Source organism: Chanodichthys erythropterus, chromosome 16 (assembly GCF_024489055.1).
Source record: "Chanodichthys erythropterus isolate Z2021 chromosome 16, ASM2448905v1, whole genome shotgun sequence".
Taxonomy (NCBI): Eukaryota; Metazoa; Chordata; class Actinopteri; order Cypriniformes; family Xenocyprididae; genus Chanodichthys; species Chanodichthys erythropterus.
Window position 1 is genome coordinate 16485004 of NC_090236.1, and position 22088 is coordinate 16507091.

General features: G+C 43.5%; 1 protein-coding gene across 1 annotated transcript in view; it reads left to right on the forward strand.

The window, feature by feature from the left end:
* The window catches only part of mpp7b (MAGUK p55 scaffold protein 7b), a 92524-nt gene that overhangs the window by 21334 nt on the left and 49102 nt on the right, over positions 1 to 22088 (forward strand). Inside the window, exons 11-13 of the mRNA XM_067364047.1 lie at positions 8068 to 8113; positions 14333 to 14340; positions 18585 to 18598. Coding sequence (XP_067220148.1) covers positions 8068 to 8113; positions 14333 to 14340; positions 18585 to 18598 — 68 coding nt within the window. The remainder of the gene's footprint in view (positions 1 to 8067; positions 8114 to 14332; positions 14341 to 18584; positions 18599 to 22088) is intronic.

Consider the following 22088-nt stretch of genomic DNA (forward strand, 5'->3'; position numbering starts at 1 on the left):
AGATCGCTGGAGCAGGTAAGTATGTTGAAGGGGAGTCCTTAAGGTAAGCATGTACAAGGCGTAGTGCAAACGAGACCGGACAGTGAGTGTGTGTGAGAGTGGTGGCTTTGTAGTGCTGGTGATTGCAGAGTGAATGAGGTGCAGGTGGCGGTGATTAATAAGCTGGTGATTGGGTGCGTGGGTACTGTGGTGAGGTGGAGCCTGGCGTGTCTGTGACAGTACCCCCCCTCCCACGGCCCGCTCCTGAGGGCCGCGGACCCCGACGTCGTGGTGGTCTTCCCCTGGGTCGTGGGGCAGGTCTGTCTGGATGGTTGGTATGGAAGTTCTGTAACAGAAGAGGATCAAGGATATCGTTCCTGGGAATCCATGAGCGTTCCTCGGGACCATAGTCCTCCCAGTCCACGAGGTATTCGAGTTTACCACCACGGCGCCGGGAATCCAAGATCTCGTGGACCACGTAGGCTGTGCCGTCTTCTAGGAGAAGTGGAAGGGGGGCCCGGCGGCTGCCACGTCAGGCTCTGTGGAGGGAACAACAGAAGGGTGGTGAGGTTTAAGTAGAGACACGTGAAATGTAGGATGGATTCTACTATACTGTGCCGGGAGTTGGAGACGATAGGTGACGGGGTTGATCTGCCGAAGGATGGTGAACGGGCCAATGAAGCGGGGACTCAGCTTTTTGCAGGGCAGACGCATCCTGATGTCCCGGGTGGACAGCCAGACCTTCTGCCCCGGCTGGTAGACAGGAGCTTCGGAGCGTCGAAGGTCGGCTGCCATCTTGCGTCTGCGCAGGGCCCTCTGCAGCTGGTGGTGAGCTGAGTCCCACACCCTCTCGCTCTCCCGGAACCAGTAGTCGACTGCCGGAACGTTGGAGGGTTCCCCGTCCCAGGGGAACATCGGGGGTTGGTAGCAGAGTACGCACTGGAAGGGTGTTAGTCCCGTTGAGGCTTGGCGGAGAGAGTTTTGTGCGTACTCGGCCCAACCCAGGTACTGGTTCCAGGAGTTCTGGTGGCCGTGACAGAAGGTACGCAGGAAGCGGCCGATCTCCTGGATCTTCCGTTCCGTCTGCCCGTTCGACTGAGGATGGTATCCAGACGATAGGCTGACGGTCACACCCAGGAGGGAGAAGAAGGCTTTCCAGACGTGTGAGACAAACTGGGGTCCTCTGTCGGAGACGATGTCTTCAGGTAATCCATAATAGCGAAAAACATGATTAAACATTAGTTCTGCGGTGGCCATGGCGGTAGGTAGACCCTCCAGGGGTATCAGACGGCAGGACTTTGAGAAGCGGTCTACCACCACCAGGATGCATGTGTGACCGTCAGACTCGGGGAGATCGGTGACGAAGTCCACTCCCAGGTGTGACCAGGGTCTCTCAGGAACGGGCAGAGGAAAGAGCTTGCCGGTGGGAAGATGGCGTGGGCTCTTGGAGATGGCACACTCCCTGCAGCCCTGCACGTACCTCCTGACGTCGTTGGCCATGTTGGGCCACCAGAAGCGTTGTTTGAGCAACGAGAGGGTCTCCTTGACCCCCGGGTGACCAGTGCCAAGTGAAGAGTGAACGTTGTGCAGGAGTGGAGTGCGACGTGTCCGTGTGATGTACTGCAAGCCCGGTGGGCAACCCGGCGGAGTGCGTGTGGAGGCATTGGCGGAGGGAATGGTTTCTTCGGACCACTGGATGGGGCTCACGAAGATGGACTCCGGCAGAATAGTATCAGGTTTTTCGGGCTTTTCCTCAGGAGCATAGAGGCGAGATAAGGCGTCAGCCTTCGTATTCTTTGAACCAGGACGGTAGGAGATGGAGAAGTTGAATCTAGAGAAGAACATAGCCCAGCGAGCTTGGCGAGGATTGAGTCTCTTTGCGGCCTTCAGATATTCGAGATTCTTGTGATCAGTGAGGACTTGAAATGGGTGAGTAGCTCCCTCCAACCAATGCCTCCACTCCTCAAGGGCAAGCTTGACAGCCAGGAGTTCGCGGTCACCGATGTCGTAGTTGACCTCCGCCGGGTTGAGCTTGCGGGAGAAGAAGGCGCATGGATGGAGTCTACTTGGTGTCCCCTGCTGCTGTGAAAGGACCGCTCCCACTCCGGTGGTAGATGCGTCCACCTCTACTATGAACGGGAGGTCCGGGTTAGGGTGGACGAGGAGGGGAGCGGTGGTGAAGGCCTTCTTCAGGGTCTCAAAGGCGTCGGTGGCTAATGGAGACCAGGACAGAGACTTGGGCTGGTGACGGAGGAGGTTGGTGAGTGGACTGACGATTGTGCTGTAGTTTTTGATGAACCGGCGATAGAAATTGGAGAAACCTAGGAATCTTTGGAGTTCTTTGATGGTGGTAGGAGTGGGCCAGGACTGTATGGCGGAGACCTTTCCCCTCGTCCATCCGGATGCCACTGTGATCAATCACGTACCCCAGGAACTGGACGGAGGGTTGGTGGAATGAGCATTTTTCAGCCTTGAGGAAGAGATGGAACTGCCGTAAGCGCTGGAGGACCTCCGCAACGTGGTGGCGATGTTCGGCCAAGCTCCGGGAGTAGATGAGGATGTCATCTATATAAACCAGAACGGACTTATGGAGAAACTCCCGGAGCACCTCGTGGATGAAATCCTGGAATACGGAGGGGGCGTTGACCAGGCCATACGGCATCACGAGGTACTCGTAGTGTCCAGTGGGCGTGACGAAGGCGGTCTTCCACTCGTCCCCCTCACGTATCCGGATGAGGTTATACGCGCTGCGGAGGTCCAACTTGGTGAACACAGTGGCACCGCGAGAGATGTTCCAGGGCCGCTGGGACGCAGGGGAAGTGGGTATCGGAACTTGATGGTGATCTTGTTGAGTGCACGGTAATCGATGCATGGCCTCAAGCCTCCGTCCTTCTTTGCCACGAAGAAGAAGCTTGAAGCAGCAGGGGAAGTAGACGGGCGGATGTAACCTTGTTCGAGTGCCTCCTTGATGTATTCCTCCATGGCCTTCTCCTCCGGTATGGACAGGGGGTATATGCGTCCCCTGGGCACTGGTTCACCCGGCAGCAGATCGATTGCTCAGTCCCATGTCAGGTGTGGAGTGAAGCTTGGAGGCGCGTTGCGGGCAGAAGACGTCGCTGAAGGGGGCGTAGTCAGGGGGAACATCCACCGAGCGCTTCTCAACAGGGCTCTCGATGGACGTGGCATTCACGAGAAGAGACTTGGAGAGTGGAGGTTTAGGAACAGGAAGCGCTGGGAAGCAGTCTGGGAAGCAGTGATCGCCCCACTTCAGGACTTCGCCCGTGCGCCAGGAGATGTTGGGGTTGTGTTGTTCCAGCCACGGGCGCCCTAGAACCACGTCAGCGGTGGATTCCTCCAGAACCAGCAAATGGATGTGTTCAGTGTGCAGGATACCGATGCTGAGTTGTAGTGGACCCACGCAGTGACGGATGTGTCTGCGGCTTAGGGGTTTGCCCGTGATGGAGTGGATTTGATAGCTCGTGGGTGAAGGAGAGATCTTAAGGTTGAGTTGTCTACAGAGGGTGCCTGAGATGAAGTTTCCGGCTGACCCTGAATCAAGGAGCGCCACCACTGGAACAGAGATGTTAGCAGCAGTAAGAGTTACAGTTGTAGTGAGTGGTTTCATTTTCTGAATGGAGGGAAATATTGCACTCACCACGGGTCGAGGAGGACGGATTGGGCATGTGGAGAGATTATGCCCCATTGTTCCGCAATAGAGACAGAGATTCAGGGCCAGCCTTCTTTGTCTTTCGTTAGGGGTGAGGCGAGAGTGATCAATTTGCATGGGTTCGTTGGCTGGTTCTGGGGAGCTGACGGGTTCGGACCGACGGAGGAGGTTAGTGGTGGATGACTGGCCCTGGTGTTCTTGAATGCACGACTGCATACGGGACCCCACGCGGATGGCGAGTTGGATGAAGCGTTCTAATCCCATGGAGTCCTCGTATGCAGCGCAGATGCAGCCGCACGGAGGGTTCCAGCCCCTGACGGAACGTGGTGATGAGGGCTTGCTCGTTCCATCCGCTGGTGGCGGCTAGCGTTCGAAACTGCAAGGCATATTCGTTAACAGATAGGTTTCTTTGCTTTAGATTATAAAGTTTCTCACCAGTCGAGGAATCAGTCAGAGGTTTCCCGAATACTTCCCGGAAGTGGGAGACGAACGCCGAATAGGATTGGACGACTGGGCCTTTCTGGGTCCACAACGAATCTGCCCATTGCAGAGCCTTCCCTTGCAGTTGTGAAATAATGAACGCTATTTTAGCCGTGTCTGTGGTGTAGAGGTGCGGCTGCATCTCCAGGACCAGCTCACATTGGAGAAGAAATCCGCTGCATTCCTCCGCCGATCCAGAGTAGGGCGCCGGTTTGGCCATGGGACTGGCGGTGAATGCAGGTGAAGGAGTGGTGCTGGTGGGTGCGGAGACAGCCGTGTTGTGGGATGACGATGTTGAGGGCTGTGGTGTGAGTGCTCGACGCAGCACGTCCACGAGTTCCTGGAATGGATCGTTTGTCATCATGCCGTTAGTTGTTATGGTCCGGTCTTCTGTTACGATATAGACACGGAGGCAGAGATAAAAGCAATCCAGGTGAGTTTATTGGAACAATATGTGGAACACAGAGTGGTAATGGCTGTTATCAGGTTCTTGAGAGATGAATATAAAGTAATACTGTCCTTGTGTGGTTTGTGGATCCAGGAGTTGAGCTGAGATGGAGGGAGACGTTGGAGACACTCACACACACAGATGGGTAAGCACACGAAGGGACCAGGAGACGAAGGAGATGAAGGAGATCGCTGGAGCAGGTAAGTATGTTGAAGGGGAGTCCTTAAGGTAAGCATGTACAAGGCGTAGTGCAAACGAGACCGGACAGTGAGTGTGTGTGAGAGTGGTGGCTTTGTAGTGCTGGTGATTGCAGAGTGAATGAGGTGCAGGTGGCGGTGATTAATAAGCTGGTGATTGGGTGCGTGGGTACTGTGGTGAGGTGGAGCCTGGCGTGTCTGTGACACTGTGGGGAAAAAAATGCCTGGAAATCTGTTTGTAATGAATTCTATTTAAATAGATGAATATATATATATATATATATATATATATATATATATATATATATATATATATATATATATATATATATATATATATATATATATATATATATTATTAATGCTTTTGTTTTGTCTTTACGTAAAAAAACACTAAACATAACTATTTACACATGTTATAATCGGTGTTGGCACTCTAGAAATGATACTGGTTTGATCCAAAGCACTATCATAGTGTTTGCTTCATTATATAAAAAAAGCCATTCTTGTTAGCAGGTCTTCAACCCAAACACAAGCTCAAAACTTCACCACAACAGTAATCTCCAAAAAACACTAACATATCAAAAACTTTTACATAATAAACAGTAATAAGTCTCTCCATATTCAATTTTTTCTAAAAAAATAAAATAAAATTAAAAAAATGCATAAAATAACACTTTTTCAACATTTACCCTCCCACTTCAGCCCGGTGCAAAGCATGATGGGAAGTGAAAGTCCTGTTTGATTGGGTCACTTGACTGAAACGTTATTTCAAAATGAAAACATCAAGTGAGTTCTAGTAACCATTTCAAGTCAATTTAACATGAAGCAATCACATTTGAACCTAAAACAATGGTGTTCAATCAAAATAAATTGTTTAAATAAAGTGAACAAAAATTAAAAAAAAAAATTAAAAAAAACTATTTTATATATATATATATATATATATATATATATATATATATATATATATATATACATGGGCGACATTTGACTCTCGAGTTAGGGGGGGGCAAGAATTTATTTTTTTTTTTGCAGGTAAACATCTTTTTGTACCTGCATCAGCAAATTATTCGCGGAAGTTTTAAGCAAAAAAGTTTAAGTTTGCTTGTTCCTTTTTTTTACTTATTTATTTAATAATTCACTTAATTGTATTATCACGGGAAATGACGCGGACGATATCTGGAATCAGAGTTCATCCTTTTGCGAGCAACTGATGATAAAGAAAAATGTCACGTCGCAATATTGATAATAGGTATTACGATTTTAAACCATGAAGCCGAGCCAGTTGATATCACACAAACAATGAGCAAACTTTGCGTGAGAGTTATGCGGATGAAGTCTCACTAGAGAACAGTAGTGGCTCCTTGCCAGGAGCTATATATTTTATATAATATATATAAAATTATGGGGGGGCAACTGCCCCCCCCCCCTTATATACATCCCCTATATATATATACATACACGCATTACATACACACAGTGTATATCAATATCGATATATATATATATATATATATAAATATATATATATATATATATATCCAAGTAAGACATGTGTCTTTGAAACACAATGTTAATCTGAAGTTAAACCTGCCTCCTGGTAGGTTATTCTAGGACTAGGCCCAATCTCTGTCCGGGAAACTGCCCCTTAGTAATATTGATATTGATGAGCAGAACTATATATATATTTATACAACAGTTCTGTCTGGTTCTCGAATCTGATTGGCTGATAGCCATGCGATATTTCAGTGATAACAGCACTCCTACTGCCTTTTCACCGTTTGTATCACTCTGCTTAAAGTGACCGTCATGGCGGCCGATCAAATCAACCGTAATTTTTACAAATACTACTTCTTGTACCACGAACTGTAGTTTTAATAGTTTTTTAGGCGAGAATGTAGTTGTTTAGACCTGAAATATGTGACTCATATTTAATAACAGAGCCTATTTTACAATTTGTTTTTTAACGTTTTCGGAGATGCGAGCTTGAGTGCGTCAGCGGCCGTTCAGTGCTTCTGTAACTGCCGAGAACAGCTTCATCTCGGCCAGTGCCTCTGGGATTTGCCGCTGGCTCTTATAGTGGTTAAACATGAGACATAAATTCAATTTGAGTACATAGAAGGGCAATCTTTGGTCTTATTAATCTATTATTTGTTACAGAGCAAGTCGAATTGTGCTATATTAAATTTGATAATAATAAACGTTACGTTACATCCTTATAGCACATTGGCTACAACTAGACGGGACATATCAGACTCTTCTCCGCTTCAAATACGTAAAACATTAAACTTTAAAAACATTGTTTATAAAACATTGTTTATTAAAAAAAACACATGTTTTTTTTTAGTAAAAAAAATGCTTTAGGCCTACAATTTTTTTTTTCAAACATCAGATCTTTATTTACCTTTGTACTGCACAGAGGAGATGTCCAAACTGCGTGTGCACAGGCGGATTAATGAGGCTTGATTGGCAGTTTGAGGAGCCAATGGAGTTATGAGGTTTTGTCACAAGCTCTTTAAAATCCTTTTCATTCGTTAAATATTTGTGAAACCCACATACCAGCGTAAATGGTGACCTATTTTTTTAATAACTAGTGCTTTATGTTTGACTGAACTGTACAATTGTGCTTATTTGTTGTTCAATAAATATGATTTTATATAAATATGTCCATTGTAATATGGATTGAGTGAACATTACATTAATACGCCATTAGATGGCGGCAACACTTTACAGGAGAATTAGTCAGGGAGTCACAAGAGACTTTTAAATTGAAAGGAACTTTTGCAAAAGGAAGTTGTTTTAGTGCTGTGGTGTAAACCTAATGGATGCTATGGAAAATTCCCAAAGCTGTAAAAAAGACAAAGATCACTTTCCTCAGCAGACATTCAAACGGACTTGTATAAAGGATATAATATTATGGACATCGACTTGAAGAATGAATGTAATGCAATATACCAGACACAGGTAATAGCCTCGGCCTGCGGCCTCGTGCCTACGGATGAATCACAGCGTGCTGATATACAGCCATATCGCACGGCTACTCGTGTGATATTGCTCATATATATTATATATATATATATATATATATATATATATATATATATATATATATATATATATATAAACATTAAGTAGCACAATTGTTTTGTAGCACAGAGACTCTTACTGATGGCAAACGTTTGAACGCTAGATAATCTTAGCCATAGTAGGCTTCATATGAACTTCTTCTGACTTTGAATAGACATCTTTACAATATAACTGTTTTCAGCATAGTTCCAATATTTTCCCTATAGGAGAGTGACTTTACAGAGACCTGAAGTTCTGTTTCACCTGCCCAGAGTGTTGAAGGCATTCAGCGGTAAGCTCAGAAATCCATGACAATTACTTGACAGAGTTGTATTAAAACGACATGCAGATAAGACATTATTTGAAATATTAAAATACTAAAAATATCCACTCTCTCTGGCCCTGTCTTAAATAGTGCATCTGATGTGCACTAGCAAGCTTGAGCCCAGCAAGACAGTAGGGTGTACCTTTTGCCATTTTAGCTGATTTGCACCCTCATTATGCAGTTTTTCTGAGCCTTCACTGAGATCATGTCAGATGTCTCATTCAGAGGAACTGCATTGGGAAGCCCAATTTATATATATTTTTATTAGCTTAAATTGTTCATTCATTCACAGAGGTATATACATAGCTTGTTCATTCATTCACAGAGGTATATACATAGGACAAAAGCATTACAACCTTTAAAAATAAAATTAGCTTCAGAAGTCGGATGTCATTATAACTACAGGTGTTCCAGTGGTTCAGGTTTTAAAAATCTGTCTTACATCAATCTGCTGCCTCTTTTCCTTTGGGTTCTCTGAAATCTGAAAAAGAAAGAATGATGTTACTTGCAAGTCAATTCAGCTGTCAAACATACAGTCACATTCAAGAATGTTAATATACTTAACACGACATGATTCACTTTTTTTAATTGCTCAACACAAAATAGTCTATGATTATAGAATAATTAAACTCTGTTTATGTAATCTATTTTTCTAAAATCTATTAATGCTTCAATATCAAAAGAAATAATATGGTAGGGGTTGTCTAAGTTTTCCAGCCAAGTTTATCTCCAGCCCTAATTAAACACACCTGAAGCATCTAATCAAGGTCATGGATCAATGAAAACTTCCAGGCAGGTGTGTAGGAGCTAAATGTAACGAAGGGAGACTCAGGCAGGAGATCCAAGTGCAGCGTTTTATTAAATCTAAGCGTGGTCGTTCAGGCAGGGTAAATCAGGAGCAAACAGGTACAGCAGAGGGTAGGCAGAGTCGTAATCCAGGTACAGGCAGAGGTCGGGACTGGCAGATATCACTCACAGGTCGGTATACAAAGCTAGGGTCAGGACAGGCAGCAACGGGTCAATAAACAGGGAACAGGCAGGAACGGTAACAGCAAACAGGCAGACAGTAAACACAGGGGAACGCTCAGAATTGCAACAACAGTTAACAAGACTTCGCGGTGAGGTGGTGTGTGTGAAAGTCCTTTATAGTCCTGGTAATGATGTGCAGCTGGGTGTGGTGATCAGTGTGGAGTGCTAGGCTGTATGTGGCAACAGGTGATTGGTGGAGTGAGTGCATGTGACAGGCAAGGGAGGATTATGGGAAATGGAGTCCAGAGTGTGCAGGAACGTGACAGGAACAGATGGTGATCGTGACATAATGCCCCCCTCCCGGAAGGGGGGGGGGGGTGCATTGGGGACCTGTATGCCGACAAGAACAGGGTCCCCAATACAGGTCCATGCACTCAGGCAGCCACGGCAGGTCAGGAGCCACGGGCAGCCATGGAGGATCATGAGCCACGGGCAGTCACGGAGGGTCAAGAGCCACGGACGGCCACGGCTGGTCATGTGGCTCGGGCGGCCACAGCAGGTCAGGTGGCTCGGGCAACCACGGCAGGTCAGGTGGCTCGGGCAACCATGGAAGGTCAGGTGGCTCGGGCAGCCACGGCAAGTTAGGTGGCTTGGGCAGCCACTGCAGGTCAGGTGGTTCAGGCAACCACGGCAGGTCAGGTGGCTTGGGCAGCCACGGCAGGTCAGGTGGTTTAGACGGCCACTGCGGGACAAAGTCCATAGATGACCCCAGCGGGTCAGAGTCCAATAATGGCCATAATAAATTGCAGTTCAAAGGTGGCCATAACAGTTCAAAGGCCCATGCCAGTAGTGGTCGGGCAAGGTCCCCACCCACAAGCTCCCCACCCCTAGGTATACTGCCCCCCCCCCCAAAAGTTCTTGGGGAAATCAATGGAGTATGTAGCGGGTTGATGGGCAAGGAGCTTGGATGACGCCGGCAGGGCAAGGCGTGTGGGCGGCGCTGGCAGGGCAAGGTGCTTGGGTGGTGCCGAAAGAGCAAAGTGGTCGGGCGGCGCCGGCAGGGCGAGGAGCTCGGGTGGTGCCGGCAGAGCGAGGAGCTCGGGTGGCGCCGGCAGGGCGAGGAGTTCAGCCGGCGCCAGCAGGGCAAGAAGCACGGGAGGTGCCGGCAGGGCAAGAAGCACAGGTGGCGCCGGCAGAGCAAGGCGCTTGGGCGGAGCAGTAGAGACCTCTGGACTGGTCTCCAGGCCCACAGCAGCCTCCTGAAGGGCGTCTGTGTCTTGAGGAGAGGAGGACGTCTTCTTCTTCCTCCTCCTCCTCCTCCTCCTCTGAGAGTGAGGTGATGGTTCACCAGCTGGAGCGGTCTCTGGAGCGGATGCAGTGGCTGGAACGCCCCCGACAACCTTCAACACCGCAGGGGCGGCCATCTTGCCCGTGGGCACTGGCAAAGCAGCCATTTTGTCCATTGCGTCTAGAGCGCTAGAGCGAAATGGCCACCGGGCTTGAGAGCGAAGTGGCCACCGGGCTTGAGAGCGAAGCGGCCACCGGGCTTGAGAGCGAAGCGGCCAGCTGGCTTGAGTGCGAAGCGGCCACCGGGCTTGAGTGCGAAGCGGCCACCGGGCTTGAGTGCGAAGCGGCCACCGGGCTTGAGAGCGAAGCGGCCACCGGGCTTGAGAGCGAAGCGGCCACCGGGCTTGAGAGCGAAGTGGCTGGCGAATGCTTAGGAATGCCAGCTGCTCGTACTGAAGTCATCGGTGGATCTGCCACACTGCAACGCAATCCTCTCCACTCCCTGGCTGATCTAGAGACGAGTCGTGACCCTGGGCGATCAGCGGAGACGTGGCGTTTCTCTGGGCGATCAGTGGAGACGTGGCGTTGCTCTGGGTGATCAATGCAGACATGATGGGGTATTGTAGTAGCCGCCATTTTGTGCGTGTTGTCTGTAGCGGCCGCCATTACATGGCTCAGTGTGATGTCGCATTTCTCCGCGACCCCCACAGTGAAAGTTGAATCAACTGTGAGCAGGGCAAAGTCCAGGAATTTCATAAACGATCCCTGGGACCATTGGTAAGTAAATAATCCTTTAATGGTTCATTTAATCCATAAACAAAGAAGTCTATTAGGGCATAGTCTGGCAGATCAGATAAGTGAGCAAACTCCGGAAACTTTTGAATATGTGCCTCGAGGGTACTGCTACCTTGATGCAGGTTGACGAGACACCATGCTGGGTCCATGCTGAGGCTGGAAACGCTCGTGGAAGCTGCTGGATCGTAGATGGCGAAGTCTTCTGTAACGAAGGGAGACTCAGGCAGGAGATCCAAGTGCAGCGTTTTATTAAATGTAAGCGTATTCGTACAGGCAGGGTAAATCAGGAGCAAACAGGTACAGCAGAGGGTAGGCAGAGTCGTAATCCAGGTACAGGCAGAGGTCGGGACTGGCAGATATCACTCACAGGTCGGTATACAAAGCTAGGGTCAGGACAGGCAGCAACGGGTCAATAAACAGGGAACAGGCAGGAACGGTAACGGCAAACAGGCAGACAGTAAACACAGGGGAAGGCTCAGAATTGCAACAAGAGTTAACAAGACTTCGCGGTGAGGTGGTGTGTGTGAAAGTCCTTTATAGTCCTGGTAATGATGTGCAGCTGGGTGTGGTGATCAGTGTGGAGTGCTAGGCTGTATGTGGCAACAGGTGATTGGTGGAGTGAGTGCATGTGATAGGCAAGGGAGGATTATGGGAAATGGAGTCCGGAGTGAGCAGGAACATGATAGGAACAGATGGTGATCGTGACACTAAACATGAAGAGGAATAAATGCCTCTGAGCTATGGCCATTATAAACTATATCTCAGTTAATTTTCTGTGAAACTACATAGCATTCAAGTAAAAAGTTTATCTTGAAGAATAAAAGAGCTTAGGTTTTTTCAATGAAAATTTCTTTAATGGGATAGTTCACCCCAAAACGAAATTTCTGTCATCATTTCCTTACCCTCAAGTTGTTCCAAACCAGTATGAGTTTCTTTCTTCTGTTGAACACAAAAGAAGATATTTTAAAGACTGTTGGTAACCAGACAGTTGATGAGCCCAATTGACTTCCATAGTAGGAAAATAAAAATACTATGGATGTCATTGGCTATCATCAACTGTCTGGTTACCAGCATTCTTTAAAATATCTTCTTTTGTTTTCAACAGAAGAAAGAAACTCATATAGGCTTGGAACAGAGGGGCTGGATACATGAGGAAAACATTGGACAGTGTGTCGTCTCTTGAGATGCAAACAGATTCACTTCTTCCCGAAGTGCTCCCACAGGAGCTTCACCACCTTGGGCTGGAGTCTCCATTCCCCGGGCCTCAGCCCCTGCCTCGACAGGATGTCTGTCCCCTGGTTCATACGGCCCGGGATGTAAACTGCTCTTAGTGACAGCAGTTTCCCTAGGGCCCACAAGAGGTACTGGTGCGGCATTTTGCATATTGGGTGCAAGCGCAGACCCCCTTGATGGTTTATATATTGGACCACCGCTGTGTTGTCCATGTGGACCAACACATGGTGGCCCCTCAGGAAAGGAAAGGAAAATGGCCCCTCCACAGACCCTGAGCTGAGGGTCTGTGGTGATCACCCCCCTCATGATAACCCCCCCCCATGCCAGTGAGGCAAGCATCCACTGTAAGCATTACGCGATGACAAGGAGCTCCCAGCACTGGCCCTAGGGAAAGAAACCAAGGTTTTTTCCACATGGCACAGGCACAAAGGCATTACCGTGTGACCTTGATCATGCGAAATGGGTTTCCCCTTCGGGGAGAAACCCTTAATTTTGAGCCATCACTGCAAGGGTCTCATGTACAGCAGGCCAAAAGGTATCATGTTGGATGTAGCTGTCATCAGACCCAACAGTCTCTGAAACCATTTGACATTGAGTGACTGGCCTAGCTTTAACTTGTTTATGGCTATGAGAATCGCTTCTACTCGAACAGGAGATAGATGCGCCTGCATCATAGATAAATCCCATACTACACCTAGACAAGAGGTTCTCTGAGCTGAAGACAGAAATTTTTTTTGTAATTTAGCCTCAACCACAACATTTTCATATGAGCGAGAACAGTATCTCGATGCTGAACTGCTAACTGTCTTGACTGAACTAGAATCATCTATGCAGTTCAATACGTGAATGCCCTGGATTCGCAACGGAGCCAAAGCTGCATCCACACATTTGTGAAAGTGTGGGGAGATAAACGCTAGGCCGAACGGAAGAACCCAACATTGGTATGCTTCAACCCCCGAAAGTGAACCTGAGGAACTTCCTGTGCTGATGAAGAATGGAGACATGTATCCTTTAGATCTATTGTGACAAACCAGTCCACAGACCTGATTTGCGACACAATTTTTGTTTCAGAGTGAGCATTCTGAACTTGAGTTTCTTGACAGAACGATTTAGCTGGCGCAGATTTAAAATAGGACGCAACCCTCCATCCTTCTTTGGAACGATGAAGTACTGGCTGTAAAACCCTGACTCTCTCAAGACTGGCCTTTGGTGTTACACGAGCAACCAGCTCAGTGCCCTAAAGTGGTGAACCGGCAGGGAACAAGAGAATTGGCCCCTCTTAGACCCTCCTCAGAGGGAGCAAACGTCCCAGCGCCGCTATGTTTCCGGCCGAACAATTAGACATATGTTTTCTGAGAACCGCTGCGCCCTGAAGCACACAAGGTGGCAGGGTTAGCAGAACAGCCCACTGAGGGCACAGAGGAGAGACGGGCACCTTATAATGAAGTGTACTCCGACTCACCAAGGAGGGGACTGCCCTCAGAAGCCTGACGGCACTGGCTCTCTTTCCTTGATGTCAGATAAGTTGAGCCAAAAATTCCTATCCGTGGCTACCAGGGCTGCCATAGATCAGCTGATGGATTTGGCCATCTCCTTGGTAGCCCGGAGAGATAGATATGTAGCTTTCCTGAGCTCAGCGAAAGCTTCACAACTCACTTCTCCGCCCTCGTCCAGGTCCTTCAGCAGGTCGGCTTGATATGCTTGCAGGATGGACAAAGTGTGCAAACATGTCGCCGCCTGACCTGCTGCCAAGTATGCTTTACCCACTAGCGCAGATGTGGTTCTTAGAGGCTTATGCTGGGTACACACTAAAAGATTTTTGAAAACTTATAAGATTTTCAAAATGTGAGAGACCACAAACATGAGGACAAAAAAAATCCTAGATTAAACCGTTTTGCTCCTATAGTGTGTGATGTGCCGGGATGTGACAAAGACAGCACATCACACACGAAAAGATTGAGAACAAGGGAAATCTTGCAAAATCTCTCGAGACTTCAGAGTAAACATGACGGATGATAGGCAGGATGAAATTGCGTTGATAGTGTTTGAAATGATTTTTCAAATTCATTTAACTTTGTGCTGCACCAAGACTGCTTCTATCAGCTCACTTTCTGATTGGATATTGTTTAGTTTCATGTGATAATCTCCAGAGCGTGCTTACATTTGTCCTCTGGGTTCCCCCCACATCAGGATTTCTGATTCGCAATCGGGACACCTCCGACGTTCTTCCGAACAGATTCAGTCACTCTTAACACACCTCACACCACACGAAAATCTGATAAGATAATCCGTAGAACCATCAAGATAATCGGGACATTACCTAGGATTGTCGTAAGGGGAGAACTCAGACTCAGGGGAGAGATAGCTCGCAAGTGTTTCTTCCTCCCAAGAATGACCATGCTGTTTCACTCCCATGATGTTAGAATAATTGGAAGTTTGGGGACTGAAAACACAAAATGTAACCAGTTTAGTATTCGTCTAATAGCTTGCATAACAAACCTCCTGTTTCTCGGCTGGCCAGCTGATGTTTAATTTGGCCACAGCATGAGTCACAACCTCCATGAGCTTCTCATTTGCCTGTGTGTAAGATGGCAAATCCTCAACATCACCAGGATCGATACTAACACTGTTCAACTCCTCAAAGCTGGATTGTTGCAGTACCGGCGCTCCACCACAAGCAGAAGAAATGTGAGCCGAGGTGCCCTCCTCGAAGAGCGCCCAGCAGGATTGTTTTCAGAGACAGCTGATTGCACTGCTCACAACCAGCCCCCTCGAGGGCTGCCTGAGCATGCTCTGCTCCGAAACAGACAACACAAAGCTCATGTGTATCCCCACCTGTGATGAAACAAGGACAGGGAGGAACACACTGCTTGAACTGCTGTTTGTTCTCCATAGTTGTCTAATATAATATATATATATATATATATATATATATATATATATATATAGAGAGAGAGAGAGAGAGAGAGAGAGAGAGAGAGAGAGAGAGAGAGACAGACAACACCAAATGAGACACATGATTTCAACAGAGAGTGCTTGCTGAAGACACAGAATCTAGCATGGTTTGGTTTGGGTATGCTTTATAGTTTCCTGGCCATGACATTACTCCATTATGACGTTCCGTCACCTCATTGGACTGATTTCATGTGCTTCACAACGCAATCACACTGAGGCGTTCCCACAGCATATTCAATGCAGCGCAAGTTCCCTTGAAAGGGAACTAGGGTTGCGTTTAAGTAATTTTTTTTATGCCTTCCCTCACTAACTTCCATCTGTCTCATGCACTCGGATGTACGTCATTGCTTACACTGCATGAGTGCCCACTACTGGTGGACAGCTTAAGGTAGCTACCAGTATTATGTGGTTAATAGTCAAATTAACTCCAATTATAACTACAGTTATAAATAAAGCACAGTCTGCTGTGACATCACAATCATCTTGAACTGTGGTCTTCCTGAAGTGTACATATTAAGTAGATCTGCTCCCTCTGTCAAAATCGAGGGGTCGAAGGTCTGTCCAAAAAAAAACAAAAAACTTCTCTCACCCGCTTGACAAAGTTCAAAATGGCAACAGGGATTCCCCCGAGGGAAAGAGCTTACTAGATACTATCCATCCCAGATAGTATGTGAGATCTGATTAAGTTTGGCCCAAAGCATAAGTATGTTGAAAAGAGTATGCCAGAAGTCACCAGATGGTCTACTATTTCCAGTAGATTTTCAAAGTGTGGATCCGTGCAAATTCGAATGGCTAATATTGCCCACAATTCATTGCTCTGTGGAGGAGGATTCGGTTCGGAACTACAGACACAAATAAAAAGTGTTAAAAAAAAAAAAAAAAATACAAACATGGCAGATGTGCACGACCAACAGTTGTGGTTTAGATGAAGGGTTTTGAGTGACTAATAATCAATATTTAACCTGATAATAAAAGTAATAATTTAATTTTATCCATGTTATATGGTATATTTCAGCATGCTACTTATTTTCTCTGTAATATGATAGTAAATTAAATGAAATGAAATGTGGAGGATGTTGACTTTGACAAGATGATTGACAGGACAGTTTATTATGACAGGATAGTAACCAAGACAGAGCATCCGTTTAAAGATGCAATTTTATGACATAATAGTATGTTCCAAAGCTTGTCTACTCTTCTGCTACAAAAGTATGTTTTCTTCACAAAAAGAGTAAATACTTTTAGGGCGTAGTATAAGAATAGGTGAACTGGGATGCAGCATATGTCTAAAAGTGCTTTAAACTCTGAATAGTAATAGCTTTAGTTCAATAAAAACTCAATAAATGCAAAAAAACATAAAAACAGGACAGATAAGCCATGGATTACTAAGGGCATAGCGAATGCATGTAAAAAGAAAAATCATCTCTATAGACTATATATGAAATATAGAACCCAAGAAAAGAATATAGATATAAAACGTATAAAAATAAATTGATAAATATAATTAGATTAAACAGGAAGTTTAATCATAACTATTATCATAACAAATTGGAACAGTACCAGAGTAATATCCAAGAGATTTGGAAAGTATTGAATACTATAATCCAGAATGGGCCTAAAAAAGCAGAATTTCCTAATTATTATGTTAAAGATAATTTAATTATAAACAAGACTCAGGAAATTACAAATGCTTTTAACAATTTTTTCGTAAGTGTAGGACCTACTTTGTCCAATCAAATTATTGTAATTTGGAATTAATGAACAACTTATAAAACCAAATCTAAATTCTTTATTTATAAATAGTGTAGATGAAAATGAAATAATTAGAATTGTAGGAAAATTCAAAAATAAAAGATCAACTGACTGTTCTAGTTTAGACATGTGGCTAGTAAAAGACATCATAAATTGCATAGTTACACCACTCACATACATCTGTAATCAGTCCTTTCTAACTGGTATCTTTCCTCATAAAATGAAAATTGCAAAAGTAATACCCATTTTTTAAAAAGTGGAGACAAACACCAGTTCACAAATTATAGACCCATTTTATTACTCCACAGTTTTCAAAAATGTTAGAAAAATTGTTTGTGGTCAGGCTTGACAAATTTATAGAAAAAAATTAATTGCTAAATCATCAACAATATGGATTTAGGTCCAATATGTCTACTTCGATGGCGGTCATGGAACTGGTGGAGAAAATAACAACAGCAATAGAAAATAAGCAATATACAGTGGGGGTATTTATAGATCTCAGTAAGGCCTTTGACACTATAGACCATGCATTGCTATTGAAAAAAATGGAAAGATATGGTGTCAGAGGAACTGCATTTGCATGGCTGAAAAGTTATTTAAGTGAAAGGATACAATATGTACAAATGAATAATGTAAACTCATAATGTACATAAATGATGTCTGTGAGGTCCTACAAAATCTAGATTGTATTCTGTTTGCTGATGATACCAGCCTCTACTGCTCAGGAACAGATCTAGAGCAACTCCTGAATACTGTTGAAAATGAGCTAAGGATATTAAAAAAATGGTTTGATATAAACAAACTATCAATGAACTTTAATAATCGAAATATATCATATTTGGCAATAGGAAAATTAAAAAAGAAGTTAAAATTAAAATAAATGATATTGAAATTGGAAAGGTAATTGCCAATAAATTCTTGGGTATTTATATTGATGAATATTTGAATTGGAAAATGCATATAAATTTCGTAAAGATGAAAACTGCTAAAACTATTACTATAATGTGTAAAATAAAAAAAACTTTCTAAATCAACACTCATTATTATTACTGTACAATTCTCTCATTCTGCCATACCTTAGTTATTGTGTAGAAATTTGGGGGAATAATTAAAAAGTCAAAAATTAATCCAATCTATTTACTCCAAAAGAAGGCAATTAGAATTGTAAATCAGGAAAATATTTTGCACCAACAAATCTTTTATTTATAAAATTAAATACCTTGAAAATTCATGACCTTGTTGACTTAAATACAGCAGCTGTGATTTACAAGGCATATAACCTTCAGCTCCCCCACAGTCTCCAGGAGATGTTCAAGCTCAGAGAGAGTCAGTATAACCTCAGAGGAATAGGTATTTTCAAAAAGACAATGTGAGAACAAATAAAAAAAGTAAATGTATTACTATTAGAGGGGTAAATTTGTGGAATAGTCCAGATGATAAATTAAAAGGGTGTTATACAATAAAAGTATTTTTTTTTTTTTTTACAATTTTAGTGTCATTGAAAAATATAAGGGATTAGAATTATAAAAAAAAAAAGTAAATAAATTATTAATAAATAGGATTATTATTATTATAAATGTGTGAACTAATGGGAAGATGATTAACCTTATTTAATTCTGCTTTAACTTCTGTTTTTGGTAATGTAAAGTATGGTATGTATGACTTTGTTTTCTTCTTGATATATTGTTCTATGGTAAGGGTGCTAGGCATAAGTTCAGACTTCAGCCTAGACCCTTTCGGTCTTTGTCCTTGTCTTTGAAATGTTGAAGGATTATATAATTTAATTTTAAATTATTTGTTTTTGTTTTGTTGTTGTTGTTGTTGTTGTTTTTGTTTTTTGTTGTTGTTTTTTTCCTCTTTGGATGGATGACTGAATAAACAAATAACTAACTAACAATTACTTGCATCGTGATGAAATTAAAAAAGAAACTTAAATAGACAAAATGCAATAATCAGAATCAAAATGTACAGACAGTTTAGTAAATATGATTGAATTTACATATTGCATGGCATGGTAACAGTCCACTTTGCAACTACATATGTGCTGACACTTTATTTTGATGCACCCCCAACAGACATCTACAAGTAACTTTGCTTGAAACATGTCATGTTAACTCAATCTATTAACCCTAACCCAACCCCAAACAGTCTACTATTACTATATTAAGAGTTAGTTGACATGTAGTTGCAAGGTTACTTATAGTTAGTAGAATGTCTAAAGTGGACTATAGAAATAAAGTGTTAGCTATATGTTAAAGAAGGCATCAAATACAACAAATAAAATCTAGAAAAGCATGTGCTGAGCTCCTGTTGGATGAAATATATAAGCAAAGAACAGACTCAACATCCCTTAAATTCTGTTAGAATAGAGAGTGAAGTGAAAATGATTGTGGAAATGGAGTGATGTCACACTTAAGATCACTAAAAAGACTGTTAGTGTCAGTCAGAGATGAGAGTGTGTCTAAGGGTGCCAGGCATCTTCCTGGAGCTCCTCTCTGGAGACATGAGCTGAATAAATGACCTGATAAAAGTCTGAGGAACTGCTGTAAATCACAGTGGTTCTGTCGGACATATTAAAAAATGTTTTACTACGTGTGAACACATTCATACTGAGCTATGGAAAGATTGCAGACACCCTGTTAAGAACAGTCTATGTTCTTCTTGTATTGCTAAAGACATCAGGACGATGACATGACACTTCTCCAGATTTGAAAAGCATATTTGAAAACTAGCATATTAAAGGGATAGTTCACCCAAAAATGAAAATTATTCCATGATTTACTCACCCTTAAGCCATCGTAGGTGTATATGACTATCTTCTTTCAGACGAACGCAATCCGAGATATATTTAAAAATATCCTTAGACCTCCAAAGTTTATAATGGTTGTGAATGGTAGACCAAATTCTGAAGACAGAAAAAATGTATCCATCCATAAAAAAATGAACCCATACGACTCCCCAGGGTTGATAAAGGCCTTTTGATGCCAAGGGATGCGTTTTTGTAAGAAAAATATCCATATTTCAAACTTTATATATTCAAACAACTAGCTTCCGGTGAAAGGCCGCACGCAGAATGCACAAGTCGACTTGCGCCAAATGAGTAATCCTCTGACGCGATGTATGATGCAGGATGTAGGAGTATCGTAAGCTTAGACGCCTCTTGCGGCTCAAACAAATACGGCTGGATAACATACTCAAGCTCCTCTTCTCTTATATCGAAATCCTCCGACAATTTTCTTTAAAATTTGTGACTAGTGTTTTGTTTCGCTCTCTCCTCTGCGTCTCCACGTGCGTCATTGCGTCAGGTCAAAGGTTGTTCTTCCACCCAAATTGACGTGTGCAGCATGCGTACGGTCATCCGCCGGAAGCTCGTTATTTGAATTTCTAAAGTTTTAAATATGCTTCAAAAAGGCCTTTATTAACCCTCCCGAGTCTTATGGATTACTTTTTTTATGGATGGATGCATAATCTTCATAATTTGGCCTACCATTCACAACCGTTATAAACCTTGGAGGACTGAGCATATTTTTAAATATATGTCAGATTGTGTTCGTCTGAAAGAAGATAGTCATATACACCTAGGATGGCTTGAGGGGGAGTAAATCATGGAATAATTTTGGGTGAACTATCCCCTTAACTAACTACACACAGAATTTAAAAGCTATACTTTCAGTTTTATTGTAATATTATTGAATATTATTTTACAATTTTTATTATTGTCATGTGGACATTGTAAATGCAAAAGGAACTAGGTTTTCTTTTTGGTCCACTCACACTTGATGTATTTGAGGATTTAATTTTTAGTTTATTTGCTTATTTAGGAATTAAAGAACTAATTTCAGGTGGTCTAAGTTCACTGTTAGTCTGCGCTGCAGTTCATGTATGCAATATGAATGCAAAGCACTTTGTGTACTTTATTTTTACATTCAGGGAAAAAATGTAAAAGGAAAAAAGTATTAAAAAAAACAGTCACACTTTATATTAAGTGGCCTTAACTATGTACTCAAAAAATAAGTACAATGTACTTATTGGGTTCATATTGAATTACAACTTTTGGTGGGATACGGGTAAGGTTAGGGAAAGCTTTGGCGGTATGGGTAGGTTTAAGGGTAGGAGTAAGGTGTAAGGGTTGGATCAACAGTGTAATTATAAATGTAATTACAGAAATTAATTACAGATCCAATTACATGCAGGTGTTTTTAAAATATAAGTACAATGTAAAAACATGTATGTACACAATAAGAGCATTGCATCAAATGATTAATTTAAATGTAAGTACATAGTAGTTAAGGCCACTTAATATAAAGTGGGACCCTCAAATTTGCACAGCTATTGAATAAGCTATTTTATAATATGCTGCATTTGTTATTACAGCGTGGGATTCTTTAAACAAATATGACATCATAGAATGAGTAATGCATTTTCTTGTTGTCTTGGAATACGTCACCTAAGCATTTCTTCTGTGCAAGTTCATCCAAACAGATGAACATTGAAAACTCACTATGCTGACACTCTCATCAGTTCAGTGAGAAGCACAGTGATGCTGTCCACCTCATAATATCACAGTAACATGTAGTTGTCATTGTGCAAAGTCTTCATTTTGATACAGTTTAAACTGTTGAGGGAATTAAAGTGGGGTGGAAAGTGGTCGAAGCCAGTAGATGGATCTGGAACAGTTTGATCTCATCTTGAAAAGCCATTGTAGGTCTGTTCAAAGCAACAGCCTTCCCAATAAAAGCTCCATCTGTGGGTTGGATGTGAGGAGAGTGACAGCTGCTCTGCGACTCTGAGTCCTCACACAACGATGATCGACGAGGTCACTTTACGGCCTCTCCTATAACACGCTCAAACACAGAGCTTGGGTCGAAGCAGAAGGTTACCAAAATGCCACATGTTAAACTCAAGACAGCACCAGCATTTTTACTGGCTCTG